This window comes from Chaetodon trifascialis, chromosome 9 (assembly GCF_039877785.1).
Source record: "Chaetodon trifascialis isolate fChaTrf1 chromosome 9, fChaTrf1.hap1, whole genome shotgun sequence".
NCBI classification, from domain to species: Eukaryota; Metazoa; Chordata; class Actinopteri; order Chaetodontiformes; family Chaetodontidae; genus Chaetodon; species Chaetodon trifascialis.
This window is the reverse complement of record NC_092064.1, coordinates 1,060,454-1,080,070: the sequence shown is the minus strand read 5'-3', so window position 1 is coordinate 1,080,070 and position 19,617 is coordinate 1,060,454. Positions and strand designations below refer to the sequence as shown.

At 38.0% G+C, this 19,617-nt stretch overlaps 1 protein-coding gene across 1 annotated transcript in view; it reads left to right on the top strand.

Annotated features, from left to right (window-relative positions):
- akap1b (A kinase (PRKA) anchor protein 1b) overlaps nt 1–19,318 on the top strand; it is a 36,317-nt gene extending 16,999 nt beyond the window's left edge. Inside the window, exons 3-11 of the mRNA XM_070970167.1 lie at nt 2,760–2,884; nt 5,048–5,174; nt 5,283–5,410; nt 6,701–6,878; nt 7,754–7,904; nt 10,478–10,545; nt 14,165–14,238; nt 14,325–14,390; nt 15,050–19,318. Coding sequence (XP_070826268.1) covers nt 2,760–2,884; nt 5,048–5,174; nt 5,283–5,410; nt 6,701–6,878; nt 7,754–7,904; nt 10,478–10,545; nt 14,165–14,238; nt 14,325–14,390; nt 15,050–15,112 — 980 coding nt within the window. The 3' untranslated portion in view covers nt 15,113–19,318. The remainder of the gene's footprint in view (nt 1–2,759; nt 2,885–5,047; nt 5,175–5,282; nt 5,411–6,700; nt 6,879–7,753; nt 7,905–10,477; nt 10,546–14,164; nt 14,239–14,324; nt 14,391–15,049) is intronic.
- The last annotated feature ends 299 nt before the right edge of the window (nt 19,319–19,617 follow it).

The following is a 19,617-nucleotide window of genomic DNA, read 5'->3' as shown; positions in this document are numbered from 1 at the left end:
TGAGCAAACTGTAAACTGGGTAAGAAAGGAAATTGCTGCTGGATCTGCATCGAGTGTTTGTCAAAACACCAAACAGTGCAACTTATTTCTTTCAGCTGCTCGATGCAATGTCATCTTATCCTCCTGTTTTACTTTTTCCATTTCACAGTGTCTTAATATTCTTTAGTCGGTGTTACTTTGTCTTGTTTTGTGAGCACTTTGTGAGGTTCTGTAATATCAATAAAGTTACTGCCTCTATTGCTGGACATTACAAATGAGTTCAGCCAGTCACCAACCTGGCACATGGCTTTATGTAGTAAGCAAAAAAGTGTAATCGAAGCAAAATTTTTAATATTTTGGATTCTTCAAAGTACCCACTGTTTGCCTTGATGACAGCTTTACACATTGCTGGCTTTACCTTAACCAGCTTCATGCAAGTTGATTAGTTAGTGTTGGTATACAGCAAATAGCTCTATTCAACTGCTATCATAATCCATATTATAGCAAGAACCACAGCTAAGTAAAGAGAAATGAGAGTCCATCATAACTTTGAAACATTCAAGCTGTAAAATTTCACGAACATTGTATATTCAAGTCCCGTCCCAAAAATCATCAAATGCTGATGAAATTTGCTCTCATGACAACTCAAGAAAGAAAAACCAAGACGTATCTCTACTGTAGTGGGTAAATTCATTACAGTTACCAGTCTCAGAAATCGCCAATGAACGGCACCTCAGATTAGATCCAACATAAATGCTTCAGAGTTCAAGAAGCAGACATATCTCAATATCAGCGGAGGAGAATCAGGCCTACACGGTCAAGTTGCTGCATGGCTACCACAGCACCTATCCCATCTGCTTTGTGTGACATGGAACCGTCATTTGTTTTAACAGGACAATGACAAAAAACACCTCCAAGCCTGTGTAACCACTATTTGAACAAGGAGAGTGATGGAGTGCTGCACGAGATGATGTTGTCTCTACAATCACGAAACCTAAACCCAATCGAGGGAGTTCTGATAAGTTGGACCACAGTGAAGGAAAACAAGACAAATACTCAGCATATTTGGGAATTGCTTCAAGATTGTTGGAAAAGTTTGGTAGTACACATAGCTGTCATCAAAGCAAAAGGTGGCTACTTTGAAGAATCTAAAATATAAAACATATTTTGCGTAGTTTACACATTTTATGCTTACCAGATAATCCCATGTGTTATTTCTAGTGCTGTCAAAAATATTGCGTTGACGCATTAACGCAAATCAATTTTAACAGCGTCATTTTTTTTATCGCGAGATTAACGTTCTTTGTGACCTAGTGCATTTGCTGTGGCCACCATAGACATATGTATTTTTTTTAGACATAAATGTCTCTTTATATGTCTATGGTGGCCACTGCTAGTAACATAAAAACTAAAGGATCCGGTTGTAAACCGGAAACAAAACAATGGGCATGCCCCATGCATGTGTTTGGTCTTGCCTGCTTGCTAGCTGTGAAAGAGTAGGCTACAGGTTTGTGTGGATGTCAAGTGTGAAACGCCAAAATTGATGTAAACAAGCTTCTGAATGGAAAGTTTAGTTTCAAAAAGTTGCCCAATGGGTCAACTGACAAGATCAAAGTTATCTGTTTGTATTGTCGGTGTGAACTGAATTATATACCACTTGATGGCCAAACACACGGCTGCGAATTCTCTACCTCGTCCTTGTCAAAACCAGGCGACAATGGATGGTTTTCGACAGAGACATATGGATGCTATTATGTTCAAAGGAAACTTAAGAAAGGAAAGTTTAAGCCATGGTAAATTCAAGGGACATTTAGAATAGATAAAAATGTGTGATTAATTTGCGATTAATAGCGAGTTAACTATGACATTCATGAGATTAATTGTGATTAAATATTTTAATCAATTGACAGCACTAGTTATTTCATAGTTTTGATATCTTCAGTATTGTACAATTCAGAAAATGCTAAAAATGAAACATTGAGTGTTGAGTTTGCATTAACAAGTTAAAGCAGTTGGGCAGATCAGAAAACATAAGGCCTCTTAACAGAATATGAGAAAATAATTGAAACTTCAGTCCTGACTGTAGGAACAGCAGTGTAACGACCACTTGCTGAGTTTTTCTGGAACTGACAATTTGCATCTTGTGGTTTTCATCAGAAATTGCTCAGTTACTCGGTTCTGTTATCATATGATCCAGGGATGAAAGTATTTTCACAAGAAAACGTGATCCTCTGTGGGTTAAGATTAGTTCTTAGTTTATAGTTTTAAACTCAGTGAAGAGCTGCAGGAAGCTAAAGGAGGACATTTATATTGAAGGCCAGAGACCATCTTTGCACAGAGCAGTTGGGTTACAAATTATTCAAACTTAGTAGTTTCAAATATTGAATGTCCATGTGACTATTGTTAAACAATGGCTAATGGTTGGAAAGTTTTGAGTTGTGAAGCAATAACAAGAATTGTAACATTTACAATTGAAAGTAACTGCAAGTAGAGAGTATATGAAAATGCAATTTGCTATCCATAATGTTAAATACTTGTCGAAGGACATGATTTGATACTGAAGATTATAGTGGGCAAAAAGTGATTTCCTGCCAAATGTGACTAAGTGGCATGTGACATAATATACAGTGTATGTACATGTTTTTTTTCATTTCCCAAACAAATTTCTCTGGATGAGCACTGGATCTGGAAACATCTGTATTGTTGTAAATATTACTGGTGAAGGTAATGAAGATTTTATCTATGTATGTATGCATATCCGTCCCTGTCCGTCCACCCAGGCTCTGATGTCAATAGTATGGACTCAGTGGACAGTGGCTGCACTATGGGTGCTGGGGAAAGCCAGAGCAACCACACTGCCTCCTCGAGCTCTGAACTCGTCATCTGGGAAATTGAGGTGCCAAAGGTGAGTCAGAACAACTGACACGAGAAGTAAAAATGTTCATCATTTCAGTGGGAAATGGAACCAGGCAGCTTCCTCTTTAGCAGTCTCAGTTGAGTATTTTAATGTCCTCTGTTCAAAAATAATATGAAAGGCTTTTACACCCTTACAAAATGTCAATGTTTTATATAACCAAGGTCATATTTGATATGAACTGGTATTGATCACATTCACTGAAATAGTATACAAGCGCAAAATTGTTGCTACTTGCAGGTTAAATAAAAATTGGCTATTGGTATCAGTCTTCGATTTCAGGGTATGATTGCATTGGAAGGGTGAGAAACTTTCTGACTTTGGCGACTCCTAATGGTAGTATTAGAAGAGACACTGGCAGACAGCAGTGCATACTGCTTAAGGCACTCCAGTTAAGTCAACAAATGTTTTTTCTCCCTTCAGCTTGTTGATAGTTTACAGTATAGGGTGGCTAGCAGGTCAGAGGATTGAGGACAAAGATCATTCTTTGACTTTGTCCTTGTGTTCTTTGTTGTTATTAATATCATGATCATTGTCCAAGGTGTCCTACTTTCAATTCTTAATCAAAAATTTATCAAAATGAATGTTCAATTTTGAAAAGCAAAAGCAGGATTGAAGATTCTTCCAGAAGGGGACCAAAAAATGCTTCAAAGACTACATGGTGTACCTTACTGGTAGCCTGCAGTTGCACTTTTCACTCCCAGAGCAGAAGATCTATCCATTTCTTATATTGACCCTTGCTGCCCATTGTCACTACTGTTATCTAATATTGAAATGTAATTGAATTTTAAATAAATTATAAAATTTGACAGTGTGGTATATGCCCCCCAAAAATACAGATAAATATATTTTGCTTAATTTATGAATTTTTGATATACCGCCACACCGGTGTATGTGATTACACAACGTCCGGAACGCTGTGTTGCGCAATAATTTTAGACAGGGCTGTTATCAATGTTGTGCTTCTAAGCAAGCATGGTGAGGGTAAACTGTAGTGCTCTGGTGTTTTGTTACGGTGAAGATGGATGGGACAGACATTGAAAGTTCTGAAATCGAAGCTGCAGAACTAGTAGAACATGATGACACAGAAGAACTTGTTCCAAAAAGGGGAGCCGTGTCTGTTGTTTTTTGTCGGGCTGTAGTCGTCGGCGGATCTGCAACACGAGCAATTTGTTCCAGTTCAGTTCATGTCAGATTGACAGGGGGAATCTCAGTTAAAAGCCTTTACCAAGCATAGGCACCCAAACAAAACATAATTCATACAGAAATAAATTACATGTGCATGTAACAAAAAGACAAAAATAGTGTATGTCCACTCTAGAGCGTTTGCTGATTTCACCACTTCATGCAAACCACACAAGCCTGGTATCATATGAAAGCAGAGAGTCTGCTGATCACAAAGATGTGTGCGCCATAAACTCGGCGAGCTAGCAGCCAAAAAGTAGCAGGAAAAAAAACCTTTGCTAAATCATAAAGTATGTCTTATCTTTGCTGTTTTGGGGTCAAAAGTTATATTCCAGCTCGAAAAAATGCTGCTAATGTCTCCTCCTATGACTCTGTGTTAGTTTGAGATCAATTATGAAGGTCCTGGTTGTTTACATAAAGAGGAGGGGGTTTCTAGAGTGGAGGGAGCGCTCTTCATGTGATGACCTATCTCTGGGCTTACTTCCTTCTGGATCGTCATAGAAGTGTCGATCATCGTTTCACCGCTCCGTCTCATTTACACATAAATAAGCAGAGCGCTAACAGAGGACACTGCTGACCAGCCCAACGTGTTATTTTACTGTTTTACTCACATTTCGTCCTTTTATGAGAGATAAGAACAATAGCAAGCAGAAAAAAGGATGAAATTGTGTTTTCAACAGAGGAGTTTCTCTGTATGCTTGGACGAGATAACGGTACTCTGCCCAAATCAGCGCCTGGATATATCTGTGTTAAAACATCTATCTTCCAGATGAAAGAAAAAAAGATACCGTCATATACCTTGAAACAGTTATATTTCTGAAAAATACCATGACATGCATTTTTGGTCATACCACCCAGCACTAAACCATGTGTTGTAAAATAGCAAATAGATGAACCTTATTACCATGTGTCTTGCATTAAATTGGCTGTTGAATATTGAATGTTGTTCTGTGTGTCTTACTTAACCAGCATCTTGTAGGGCGGTTAATAGGGAAACAAGGGAGATATGTGAGTTTCCTGAAGCAGAACTCTGGCGCGAAGATCTACATCTCCACCCTGCCTTATACACAGGAGTTTCAGATCTGTCACATAGAGGGTGAGTCAATATAACCAGGACCCTACATTTCCTAATGTCTTTTGAAGGGGGTTGGGCACAAAAAGAAACAAAACTATTGAACTTGACTTGTGGCTGATCTCTCTCCAGGTACGCAGCAGCAGGTTGACAAAGCCCTGTCTTTGATAGGGAAGAAGTTTAAAGACCTGGACTTGACCAACCTGTATGCACCTCCAGCACCCCCGCTCACATTGCCATCACTTCCCATGACCTCCTGGGTAAGGATGGGCTGTCTGGCTGCTTCGTGCCACTGTTTATGACTTGATTGACTTGAGACTTATACTACTGGCTACAATATGTTGCCAGACTGGCATGAGAGGCAAGCTTTGCCATTTTTGCATTATGTTTTTTTCAGTGCTGGTTGGAGTTTATTTATTGCATAATTGTGGCTATAGTGTCTGACAGTTGAGAATTCTCAGCCAGGAGGAAGTTTCAGTAGTTTGTTTTTTGCATCATTTGATTGGTCTTCTATAGAGTGAAATGGTTAACCCCTCAAGTGCGATGAAAACCTATATATGGTGAACAACAAGCTTGTTTCAATATTTATCTACCATCCTTTGTACCATCTACCATCCACCCATATTTGTCTACCTTCATGTTAAAGTAAGGTATTTTTGATAAGTTGAGACAGACAAGTATTGCGTATTGCATATTCTGTGACCCATCAGGTTGTGTGATCTTTAGCAGTGCAGTGATGAGAAGCACAATGGAGGATGTGTTACACACCTCTGAGCACAAGATGGCAGTGAACGACACTGAGACGCAACACTTAATTGTAGAAGGAATAATCAAATGCCATTTTTGGCCAGTTTTGACAGCCCTATAGAGCAGTGACAAAATCTGTGGTGAAAACCCTTACCCATAAGAACAGTAGAATCTATGTGCTTTAGGTATGATACTGAGTGAAATAAAGAGTATATATTTTTCCTCATTATTTGTCTTCATTCCCCACCCAACAAACAACAAAAAGGATTTGATAGAGGGTTATTTGAATGAAATGGATTCAGAGCTGTGTTCATATTCTATAAAATTATATCAAACTATAGAAATAGGGCAAAAAACAAGTATGTTCTGCAGCTTATTGGTGAGTAGAGGAAATATAAGCCACAATCAGATCATCCAGTTAGAAGGCTCATCAGCCAGAAACACATGCACAGTTTTATTCTTATTTTATATAGGACTGTACAACCCTGGAAAGTGAATACAACAGTAGTCATTTTCTTCTACGTCTCTCTGCTTTCAAGTTTAACAGTAAAATTGCCATATTACAAGCTACAACCTCTACAAGGTGTTCTGCCTTGTATGTTTATTGGTCAGTGCATTACATTGCATGACAGTGTTGCATTTAAATGTGACATTTTTTTACTGGTTTTCTGCGCTGTTATCATTAAAATAATTGATGTTGCTTTTGTACGAAGTGTGGTTTCAGGTTTGGGGTAGGAAGACTGGATCACGAAAGCCATTTACCAGAAGATTAAGAGTCACTTTTGTTTCATTTTTCCTCCCAGCTTCTTCTCCCTAGTGGAGTGACAGTTGAAGTGATAGTGGTGAACATTGTGTCAGCCGGTCACGTCTTCGTCCAGCAGCACACCCATCCTACCTACCATGCTCTAAGAAGCCTCGACCAGCAGATGTTCCTCTGTTATTCCCAGCCGGGCACCCCTGCTCTCCCCTCACCAGCTGAAGGTGGGTTAAAGTCAATGCACACTGATAAGTATTTCTACTCTTTAAGCCATTTTTGCCTTGTAAATAACGGACTTCTCCCCGTTTGTTGCCTTTTGCAATCAAAAACTCAGACCAACACCATAGTTTACCAAAAAGTCAAGTAATTCTTATCCACACTATAATAAATAGCAGTATTGTTAACTTTGAGCCAGGGCATGTAAAGTGTTATTTAAATTATTCATACATTTGTGTTGTTCACAAATAACAATCCTTACTTTAAACCAACTCAGTTTTTTTTTTTTTCACTTTGATGTAGACTTCAGCCTACTTTTTTCAGTGGAAGACACCAACAACTTGTCTGATGTTAAAGGGCTTCCCTTTTCCATATGAGACAGGCCTCATTGACACTCTCATCATACCTGGGAAAGAAATCCTGTGCAGTGCTTCAAAGGAACAATGAAAAAAAATATGACACTCTTCTAGGCCTGGAAGGCATCTAACAATTTTTGATACCAGAAGCTGGTGGCTGATGTGGAAAATTAGAGAAAGTAACACATCCCAGAAAATTCTAAAATATCAATAATTATTGATATTGACCAATATAAAACACTTATATCGTGATACAGTTTTCAGCCATATCGCCCAGCCCTAGTTTGAATGCAGGAGGGTTAAAGTATTGGTATTTTTGTCTTTTCTTGTCTTACAACCAACAAGGCATTTTAGCTGTGCAGTAACTTTATTAGAAGAAGCCAGAAAATGCTTTGTGCCTTTCAGAATTTTGAAAATGTACACTTGTATTAAATTTAGCACCATTTTTCCTTGCCGTGACTAAAGGGTAACAATGTTTTACTGCTAGTTGCAGTGTTGATGGTCTTTCTGTCCCTGTCTGTCTCCAGTTGGTGTGATCTGTGCAGCTCCAGCAGTGGAAGGAGCCTGGTGGCGAGCTCAGGTCATCACCTTCTATAAAGAAACAAATGAAGTGGAGATTAGATACGTTGATTATGGAGGCTATGACAGAGTTAAGACTGACTTACTACGGCAAATAAGGTGAGTGTCAGATCACGCCGCAGGGCTGGGCAATAAAACATTCAAACATTCACAGTCATAATGACATTTACGTTGATAAGAATGATTACCTTCTATGGATGGGTCTAATAGCCTATTGCAGAGCAGACATACGTGACAACAGTCTGCAGGTTTTGAATTGCTTGTAAAAGTAAACCCCACTTCCTACTGCACAGCATTGTTTGAGCTACCGTTGAAGCTCAAACAATCATTTTCATCCTGGAAAAGAGGAAAAATAACAAGTGTAACTGAGGGCCACAAAAGCCTACAACAACCAGGCTTTTGCCTCTCTGCCTCTGCACTCTTTCTCACTCCTGTTCACACAAGGGCAGGTCAACAGTGAAACTTCAGAGCAGAGCCACAGCAGAGGGATTGAAACAGGCTTCAGGATATACTTTACTGGAGTCAAAGACAACACTCATCCATAAAAGAGAGACAGAATGGTCAATTTATCAAACACCTATTGAACAAGCAGAACACAAAATTGCAGAGATTGTAAATCTTTGGCAGCTCTTCCTGCAGTAACTTTCTCCCCCATCTTTAATCCACACCCAGTCTGTTTTACACAACCATACTTTGTCAAAGTGCTGAAAGTGAACTTGACTTATCCAAAGCGGCGGACATTTGTTGACAGAAAAGGGCAACGTGACATCAGTCATGTTGAAGTGGTTTGGATATTTCAAAAGTGACAAAGCACAGATGAAGACACTCTGCAGTATGTGCCACTGGTCTGTGCTATCTAAGACAAGGAAACAGCAAATCTTTATCATCACTTGAAAATGTACTGTCCCAGTGACCAGATAATTTTAATTTGTCACAAGGAAAGCTAGCCTGTATTGTTTTGTTAAGACAGATAAAGAATGTTTGCAAAGGGAAATCTTTGCATTTAGATTTTTTTCCAGTATATTCTTTTATCAACAAATACGTTCTAAACAAAGCCACGTTTACACAGTTAAGTTATGCTATTCAATTATTTATGTTAATAAACTGCATTCTGAAGTTTAACTGCTCAACCCTCTGGCTTCTTCAGCCATTATCAGAATACTCCTTAAACTGGCAACATTACCAAGTCATATATCGTGGTAATTATTGATATTGATCAAAATGAAAAAAATATTGTGATATTTTTTATCCATATCGCTGCACTGTATGTCACTGTAGGAAAACAATGTAATCCAAAAGTACAAAACAATTTGGAGTACATCAAGTGAAGTGCTTTTCTGAATATAGTTTCCTTCCAATGCTGGTCAACACCAGCTTTGCAACACTTGCTGTGGAAAAGGTATGCCAAACTCTGCCATCTGGGGCAATTTTTTTTAAGTAGAATTAAGATTAGTCCGAGACTGAAGATTTTTTAAAATGTGTATGTGTATTGAATTTTGTTTCAGTGCAATCCCTATCCAGGTAACCAGTTATACTGTTTGTATATAATCACAAAAATGCTTTCTTAATTTTTATTTCCCATGTTTTTTTTCCTCATGTAAAAAGAATCCCTTTATCACAAATATTGTAATATTACTCACGTAAAACATTAAAGATTTAAGACACATTTCTCAACAAATGTAACAAAATACAATAATTGTAAAGAGATGAGATTACATCCCTGGGGTTGTTGCTTTCTACTAAATTTCTCCTCATGGTTTCCTCCTGAATTTTAGATTAGATTAAACTTTGTCATCGTCAGTGCAACACAGAGACAACGAAATGCAGTTCAGCATCTAACAAGAAGTCAAAATAGTCATAATATCCAACAATATAAATACATACAAGTCGTGCAAGTGGCATGAGGTGTAACCCATTATTGTTTTGACAGTCTTCTAGAAACGGAGAGCTGGACCCATTAAAAACTGAAGAGCATCACCTGATTTCTGGCTATGTGTTGCTCATTGGTCTCCATCCTCTCACAATATAGCTCCACTATGTCCCCATTCTGCATTGTCTTCCTTTTCCCTCTGGCAGCTGGCTGTGGAGCTCTTGTTGACCCTCTCGCCCCTCTCTGTCCTGCCTCAAGTTCCTGCTCCTCTGTACAATCTATACTATATGATCAGTCCAAGAAGCAGTGAAGGAGAAGGCGAGCAATATGGCACTTTTTCAGACTTGGTATATTGAAGTTTATTTCCACAAAATGAATAAAGATAATTGACATACTGACAGTTTACTGACGTACTTTAACACTAAAATATAGCATGTATTATGTGAAATGTAACTCATTTTAGAGTTAAAGCAAATTTCTGTACATCTCACATTTACAAAAATTCATTCTCCTCAGAGGTTGAATCAGCTTTTTTTTAGTGACACTCTGACTTTTCCTCTACTACCACCATCAGATTAAAAATTTCAGTTCTAATTCTAAGTCCTACCATCGTCCCATCAGACTGGCTTAAAAACAAAAGCTCCATACATTTCATAGCAGTAATTACTGCTATTTGGCGGTTCAACCAAAGGAAAAACAAACAAATACAATTGTATAGCTACAGTGTGTATATAAGTGTATACTGAATAAGGTAATATTTCTGTTAATTTTCTGTAACGTGTTGCTCCTTCTTATTTTCCAGGTCTGATTTTGTAACACTACCGTTTCAAGGTGCGGAGGTATTGCTTGATAACATCGCCCCACTTCCAGGTACAACATTGTGTTAAAACATCATTTTAAAACCTACAGCTAAGCATTCGATACAACTTTGACAGTGGCAGTGCTAGTTGGTCGTCTATTAACCACTTTCAGTATGTAAACAACAGTATATAGAATAGAGTATAATAGAATAGATCTTTATTGTCCACCGGGGGTGGAAATTTGTCTTCAGCTCACCAAACACAGTAATAATAATAATAATAATAATAATAATAATAATAATAGTAATAATGATAATAATAATAATAATAAAATGAAGAAGAAGAAGAATAAAGAAAATACAATGAAATAAAATGTACTGATACTTTATAAACATTAACTATTAAGTATTGAGAGCAGTTCATGTCATGGCTGTGGCCCACATCCCATCAGTCACTTTGCAGATTTAAGAATACTAATAGCACCAGGGACAAAAGATTTCATTTTTAGTTGCCAGAGGGATTCTGGCTCAAACTTCCTGGAGAGAGGATGAGAGTGATTTGACAGGATGCTCCTCGCCTTCGTCCTTGTCCACCCTCTAAAAAGTTGAATCAAAAGCTTCTGGGGTTTGCCAGTTATCTTTCTTGCCATTGACACAATCCTAGAAAGTTTATTCTTAAGTCTGCAATTTAGGTGACCGTACTGAGCAGAAAGATCAAAGGTTAAAGCACTTTCCACCATAGTTTTATAAACAAGCTCCATAATCTGCTGACTGACTTCAAAGCCACAAAGTTTTCTGAGAAGATAAAGTTGATGTGAGCATCTCTTAGAGATAAACTCTGTTTTCAGAGAAGCTCAGCTGGGAGTCTAAAAATGTGCCAAGGTATTTAAAGTTATCCACAGTTTCATCATGTTGACCATCAAGTTAAACTGGTTCTCTCTTCAGATCTTGTTTTGTACAAATAACTAGTCCTTTTGCTTTGGCCACGTTAATTTCTAGACAACTAATATGACACCACATCTTAAATTTCTGAGTATAAGCCATTTGGCTGCTTCACCTAAAACAGGCATGTCAAACCTATTCCACAAAGGGCCGTGTGACTGCAGGTTTTTCCTCCAACCAATCAAGAGCACACAGTCTGACCAGTCAGTTGTCTGAAGACTGAGATCAGCTGATGAAATGAGTCAAGTCTGGTGTGCTACTGCTTGGAAATAAAACCTTCAGTCTCTCAGCCCTTTTTTTGAATTGATTTTTGAAGAAGGCCAACTAAGAGCTAACCAAGAAGGCCATGTCATCCGCATACTTGATCAATTTAGAATGTGTGTCATTGACCATAAATTCATTTGTAAAAAGTCAGAATAGCACCGGGGAAAGAACACATCCTTGTGGGCAGCCAGTGCTCCCCGGAAGACAAACCCTCTGTGGGCGGCAAGAGAGAAAATTGCTGATCCACAGCACACAGCGTTAATATTAAGATCAGTGAGCCTTTTCAGAAGGATATGTGTCTTCATTGAATTAAAAGATAAAATCGACAAATAAAATCCTGGCATATCCTTTGGGGTGCATAAGGTGTTTTGTCACTGTATTAAGCAGTCAGCACAGCATCATCTGTGCCTCTGTCCCTCTTATATGCAAACTGTAGTCTAACATAAAGTCTAACATAGCAGCCAAAGTAGGTCAAATGACTGGCTAAAACCTACTCCATAGTTTTACACAGTATGAAGGTTAATGCAAAAGGACAAAAATCATTTGGTGTGTTTGCACCTGGCTTTTTAGGAATGGTCCTGATTACTGAGAATTTCCACAATTTTTGTAGCCTTGTGAGAACTCCTGTTAGTTGAGGAGCACAGTCTTTGAGAAGGCGGGTTTCAAGACCATCTGGGCCAGTGGTTTTATTGGGCTTCAGCTTAAAAAGGTTTGAGACATCATCCTCACTGATAACTATAGACCTCTCATCACATTCAGTTATGTCATCCACAGTATCAAATCTACAGTAAAATTTAAGTTCATAAAATTTGACTGTTACATACAGGAGAATCACCCTTTTTACTTGACCTTCCCATTAATGTATTTAGTCCATCCCATGCCTGTCTTATATTGCCGTTAAAAATTTTCCCTCTACCTTATTTTTAAAATCAATTTTTGCCTTACAGATTTCTCCCTTTAATTGCCTCCTTTTTTCACACAGAAACTCCATATTACCAGTGTAGAAAGCAATCTTCCTTTCATTATGGCAGCTTTTAGCTGCTTGGAAACCCAGGGTTTATTATTGGGGGAAATTTTCACGATTTTAGTTTAAGACACAACGTCTTCACAGAATTTAATATATGACGTAATAGCATTTGTGAGTTCATCAACATCCTGGCAGGACTGGAAGAAAATGTCCCAAATGGTGTCCTCAAAGCAGTCCCTACGTTGCTCTTTACATCGGTCAGACCACACCTGTATGTGTTTGGTAACAGGTTTCACCATAGCCTTATATTTAGGCAAGAGATGAATTATATTGTGGTCTGATTTCCTGATGGGGGGTCTACATACCACTTTGTAAGCATGAGGAATATTCCCATAGCAACAGTCAAAAGTCCGATTGAGACGAGTGGGGCAATCCACATATTGCTAAAGAGTGGGCAAGTGTTCAGATAAGTTACAGGAATTAAAATCCCCAAGAATCTAGATGGGTTGATCTGCAGAGCGAGTGAGTACATCATAACTCTCCGCTGTTCTCACACCTGCAACATCATCATCATCCAGCCCAGGCACACAAGTGAGTATGACAGTAATCTGGCTGAATTCTTCTGGAAGATCAAAAGGTCTAAAGGATACGATCAATATCTCATAGTCCGGTGTGTACACTTGCTCCCGTCTACAGTACTGTGTGGCCCATCTGTGATCAACAAACATACACAGGCCACCTCCGATGGATTTACATGAGCTGTGCTCATCTCTGTCTGCTCTTATTGTAGAGAACCCCATTAAGGTAGGAGTTGAGTGATGATCTTTAAGCCAGGTTTCCGTGAGGCAAACCAGGTTGCTCTGTCTGAATTCACAATCATGTTCAGCTCTAAGCATAAGTTCATCCAGTTTGTTGCTTACTGAACGTATGTTAGACAGGGTAATCACAGGCAGAGGAAATCTACTTCTGCGTTTCCAAAGTCGATGTCTCACTCCTCCACTTGAGCCCCACTTTTTCCTCTCTTTCCTTCGTTTCTTTCAGTCCGCTGGATTTCAGAACAGTCCTCGGGTAAGTTAAGAGATGAGGAGCCCACGGTTGAGTGTAATGACAGCAGGTGCTCTCGCGTGTAGGTCAGGGCGTCTTGTCGGCCCATCCAGCTATTCCCCGGCAGAAATGTCATGAGGCAAAAAAGTATCCATAATAGTACAAAATTCATAGTGGTAGAAAAGTGCAAAGTGCAGAAGCGTTTCCAGTGGATGTGGTCCTCATCAGACAAAAGAACTGCTCAAAATAGAATATAAAACAGATTTAAAATCTAGCAAAACCAAACATTGGTGAGCATAGTTTCAGTTCTTTCAATGGTAGCTTAATTTTAAATGATCTAATTGTATTTGTTTTTCTTTCAAAACTGATTGTGCAAACCAAGTCCAAATTTTGCTGTCTGAAAGTTGCAGATATTGTGTGGAACAGATGTTCATACTTTGTTGTTCTAACACGTGTAAAATGGCCTTCATCAGGAGAGGATCGTTTTTCAGCAGAGGCTACATCAGCATTGGAGGAGATGACCAGAGGAGTAGCATTGCTTGCACAGGTAGGTTCACTTTCTTCAGGAAACCACTCCACAGTGTCAGTGTCAGCTATAACTAACTGATTATATGTCTTTTTCTCTCTGCACAGGTCTCAAACTACGATAACAACACAGGCCTCCCACTCATTCACTTGTGGAACATGGTCGGAGATGAGGTACATTTCCTAGAAGTTACACTTGGTTTGCAAATTACCTTCAAAATACACTATTCAAAACTGTATGTGATGTATTTTTTTTTTTAGGATTCCAGCATTTTATTGGATACCTGTGCTGGTAGTTTCAAGGTTGAGGGTGTACCCATGTGGAATACTAATAAATGACTACTTTCATGCACAATTCTAGTTTCTTCCAATTAGTACAGACATGTTGATACTACCGCTTTGCCTTAAAAGCAGTAGTGTCAGTATATGGAAATCAGTATATACATTAAGGTGGAAATAAATGGATTTGACCATGTTACAGTCCCATTAAAGTTGCATACTACAAATTTCTCTGCTTTTATTTACATCAGCTGCACCTTTTTTAAACATGATTACAGTGAACGCAGTCCGTATTTGTAAAAATTTGTTAGTCACATCTGTATTGCTATCTAGCTCTGCTTTAATTTACTGTTTATGCTGTTCGCTGTGAATATAAACATCACTTCTTCCCTGTTTACTCTTTTTCTTCATATAGTACATTAATACAATGCATTAACATTTTGACAGCCCATTTCCATAATTTCTTTAGTACAACAACAGAGTAATGTAGAACAGAGCAGAACAGTCATCTAGCCACCATGTGAATCATCTGAATGTCTCTCTTTTTCTTCCAGATAATATCAGTGAACCGTACACTGGCAGAAAGGGGCCTGGGTGTCTGGGTAGATGGATTTTGAACTCCATGGCCTGACCACCTTCCCCCTACTCTCTTGTGATCAATCCCAGGACCCAGGTCCTCCTGGGGTCCTAGCTCCACCGCACACACCACTGGATCTAAGAAGATTGTTTTTTCCCCTCCGATTCTTTTCAAAATAAATAAAAAATTATTTGCAGGCATAATCAACGAGAACACAGCACTGCTTCAGAATAAAACACCATCTCCCTTTGTTCTTGTACACAAAATGAAATTCAAAGGAAAGGAAGAGCTACAAATTAAAAAAAGAGAGAAAAATTAATATCTATATTGTAACTAAATAAAGGTTTAGTATTTTTTTCCTCCATCCCACCATAATTTTTGCTCTGGGCCTTTGCTCACTGACTATGGATCATCATGCTGTGTGGAAGAACACACTTCTATCAGTCTGTGTAGACACTGGTTTTGAGTTTCATTGACACTGAGGCTTTACTCATCTGTACGTCTATACATTTCAAGTTGATTTTGCTGATTTGTGGGATTCTTGTGTGTATAGTACGTGGGTGGGGTGCTGGCACAACAAAGAGCAGAGGAGGTCAGAGGGTGGTCCGTGGAAGAGCAAAGAGCACCCAGTTGGTTTGCCCTAGCCGTGTGACCTCAAGAGACAAGAACTTATCTGGGGTCTCTCTCCAGAGCTGCTGCTGCACTTCTAAATAGAACAGAGGAGCATGGTGGTTGCCTTTGCTCTACTTTTTTCCACCAACCTACTAGGCAAAATGCAGTTGAGCAGTTTTTCCAAATTGAAAGTCAAAGGACTGACATGACTCCAAAGGTTTTGTTATTGCACCTCCAGATCCCCAAATTTAGTGTCCTCAAAGATTAATTAAAAAGATTAAGACAAAAAACATTGCACATAATATTATGATCTCGAGAAAAACAAATTCTGTTGTATTTGTCATTTTAACAACACTATAACCACCGGAGTTTATTTTGAGTCTGTCAAAACTCTTGTACAAAAACAAATGGTTAAACATCTAAATCTGAAGGGAAACAAAACTGCTAGAGGCCTGTGTTGACTAATCTTCACTTATGTACCATTAGCAATATTTCATGTTAGTCAAATAATTCTGTGTCATGGTTGTCCTGTGGGTTAATAAGAACTAGGATTTTTGTTTTGAGCTGGGATGCAACATGCGTATACTGTTAACCTGGAGCAGAGTGGCAGCTGTTGTTATCCTGAAACTGAACTCTACAAGCACTTTATGCAATGAGGGAACCACTCAAAACTGACAGGGCAAAGAAACATCACACATGACTTACTTTGCTGTGCTGCTCTTTTGCGTTGGCTTGATATTAACTGCAAATCTAAAACCAATTTGTGTCATCAGTATGCATGATAAACCAGCCCAGGAGCACCTCTGCCCTATACTCTTCACTGTGTAGACATCTGTGGTAAACTGAGAGTTGAAAGTGTCTGTGGTCTATTGGCCTGTGGTAAGTGCATTGTGATGCATTACAGAGCACGGCCTTGTTATTCACATTTTGATGACCGAGTTAACTTTGTTGGCAATTTGATGCAAGCATCGATTTTTCATCTTCTTTGAAAGTGGCTTTAAGTTAATTTGGATCTGAAGTGATAGTTCTAAGGCCTCAACCTCAAACCTGATTTCTGATAGAAAAAAAAAAAGTATTCAGCAAGGGGAAGTGTACACTACTTGAACAAAATACAAAAGAGAAAATATTACAGTTAACTCTAAGGGTAAAAATACATGTAGGAATTATTTTATGTGTTTTCAGTTATGTTTGGCATTTAATGTAGTATACAGTCAGCACTTTCTCCCAAGATTTACAAAAATCCTAAATTTGTCATATACATGCAAAGTTTGGATCATTATAATGTCCTGCTGCCAAAGCAGGGAGAAGACATGATAATGTCTACCTGACCAAAATGGTACATTTCTAATTTAATGGGAGCAAGTTAACGGAGGGTGGATTTCTTTATCTAAGAAAAGACGATCTATCGTCATTTTCATCCCAAAGTCACTTCATGTTATCCTGACCTGCAGAGATGGAATAAGTGTATAACAGTATCAACAAATTCAGGAATGAAAGAATCTGCAATCAAATTTTTTTTGCTATTTAGTGTGATAAACAATCCTCTTGTAATTTACCTTAGTTTAAACTGAACCAACAACATAATACAGGAAACCTGAGTCAAGCCAGCTAACCCACTAATCTTTGATTTGGTCGAGGCAGATGGCCGCCCACCCAGAGTCTGGTTCTGCTCGAGGTTTCTGCCTGTTAAAAGGAAGTTTTTCCTCGCCACTGTCGCCAAGTGCTTGCTCATGGGGGAATTGTTGGTTTCTTTGTAGATAAAAGAGCTTGGTCTGTACCAGCTCTATATGGAAAGTGTCCTGAGACAACTTCTGTTGTGATTTGGCGCTATACAAATAAAATTGAATTGAATTGAATTGAATTGAATTGAATTGAATTGAATTGAATTGATATAGCCCCCAGATGAGAATATTTTTATTAGAGTCATCAAGATGCTATGGTTTATTAGCAATAGAGTTCTTAGAAAAATCTGTCACCTTAATTTGAAAATAAGAACAATAATGTCACTCAAGATCTCAATCCAAGACTGGCAACTTAAACTGGCTTTGATGAACCAAGCCTGCTGGATGAAAGTTAACAAGATCATGTTAGCTGGCTAACATCAGGTTATCCTGCAGAGAGTTTCATAATGAAGGATTAGATGAGCATGGTTTTTTGCTTATCTTGAGAGAGCCTAACAAACCAGGATTACATTTTTACTAACCCAGCCCAAAGCTAAACTAAAACAGTTTAAGAACATAGACATAAAGCACGGCTCATATCAACTCAGTGAAGAAAACACATGGAAAGAGAATTTCATTATGAACTTGAGAAACAGCTCAGTCTGAAAATGAACCTACCAAGGATGAAGTACTAAGTTTTCATGATAAGTGAAAATAAATTTGATTTACCTGGTAATCTGTACTAATGAAACTCTCCTCTGGGTTAGTAAAACCACTTGAACAGGATGGAACAGAGCTGAGTAGAGAACCACAGTCCTACAACATACTACAACTGCATCTTCACCTTTGCTTTTAAGTTAATTCTGCGTCAAAATGTCTTGTTACTGTTGTGTAGTTTTATTTTTTTCAGACACTAAATAGTAATGTGTTGTGTCATGAAGTCTGAAGAGACTAAATGAATTGTGTAAGGGATTAATTTTCACAATAACTTGAAATAGCAGCTCCATGTATTTCGGATTTTTTATTGAGTCTTTTTTTCAATGGGAATGAAATCACTTTTTCTCTAGCAATAAGGCAGCTTTATTTTGACAAATTGAAGGACAAAAGGAAAAGGGTGGGCTTTAAGTGTTACATTTGACAACAAAGAACTAGGAATAACATGTAAATAAATGTTCCTCAATAATACTTAAATTCAAAAATATATCTCAGGAATGGTTAATTTGGTTGATTTGTGGATCAACATGCTCTGCGGTAGCTGATATAGGAAGGGGCCATGATTTTGCTTGAAAAGATAAAATTCAGATATTTAGGAAATTAGGCATTTTGACAATGAATCACATACAGGACATGTATGAGTTGTTAAAGAAGGTGTCCATATGTTGGTGCTGGAATTGGAGCAGTAGCCATATTGTCTGTTGTTGGCTTGTGTACATCTTACCAGTTTTACATGAACTGTCTGTCCCTTTTTCTTTCTTTCTTTCTTTCTTTCTTTCTTTCTTTCTTTCTTTCTTTCTTTCTTTCTTTCTTTCTTTCTTTCTTTCTTTCTTTAAAATCCAGATTAAATATGACATTCATATATTTCTGCCTTCTTTAAAACAACAACCCAGAAACCCTCACCACACCTTAAAAAAACTGATCAATCCAGAGTTTTGTTAATTTCTTTGTAAATAAGATGTTTAACTGTACTTTTCTATAACACTGGAGTGAAAGTTATTAAGGGAACTATTTTTTTGTTTCGGTTTAATTTGTCCTGCATTATCCTGCCTCCCCTCTTTCGGAGTCATTCAGTGTTCTCAAGCTGTGACTGATTTTTAAGTGTTTTAAGTCATTTGGTTATTTAAATGGGTGTGAAGCTCTTGCACCTGAAAGCATTTAACACGTTCAGATCAGTTTTTGCTGAGCTCATCTTAGGTTTGTTTTGGTGATTGTACAGATCTATTAGCGGGAAAAATAAAAGTTATTGAAAGTGTTTATATACTTCATTTTTCTACGACTACATCAGAGAACATCAACAATTTTGTATACTACATGGCAGATAAGTGGTCTTACATTCAACATTATTATTTTTTCCCATGCTCTATTGCCAAGTTACTTGAGTTTACAGAAATTGCTAGATTTCAGAATTTTAAGAAAAATAATATCTACAAAGAATCTACATGAGAATTAGACAAACTAAATATTAACACAAGAAAAAATAGCTGAAAAGACAATTCAATAAGGACCTTTATTTAACCCCCAACAAGTCCAACTTCAACCAGCCTTGCTTCAAAAT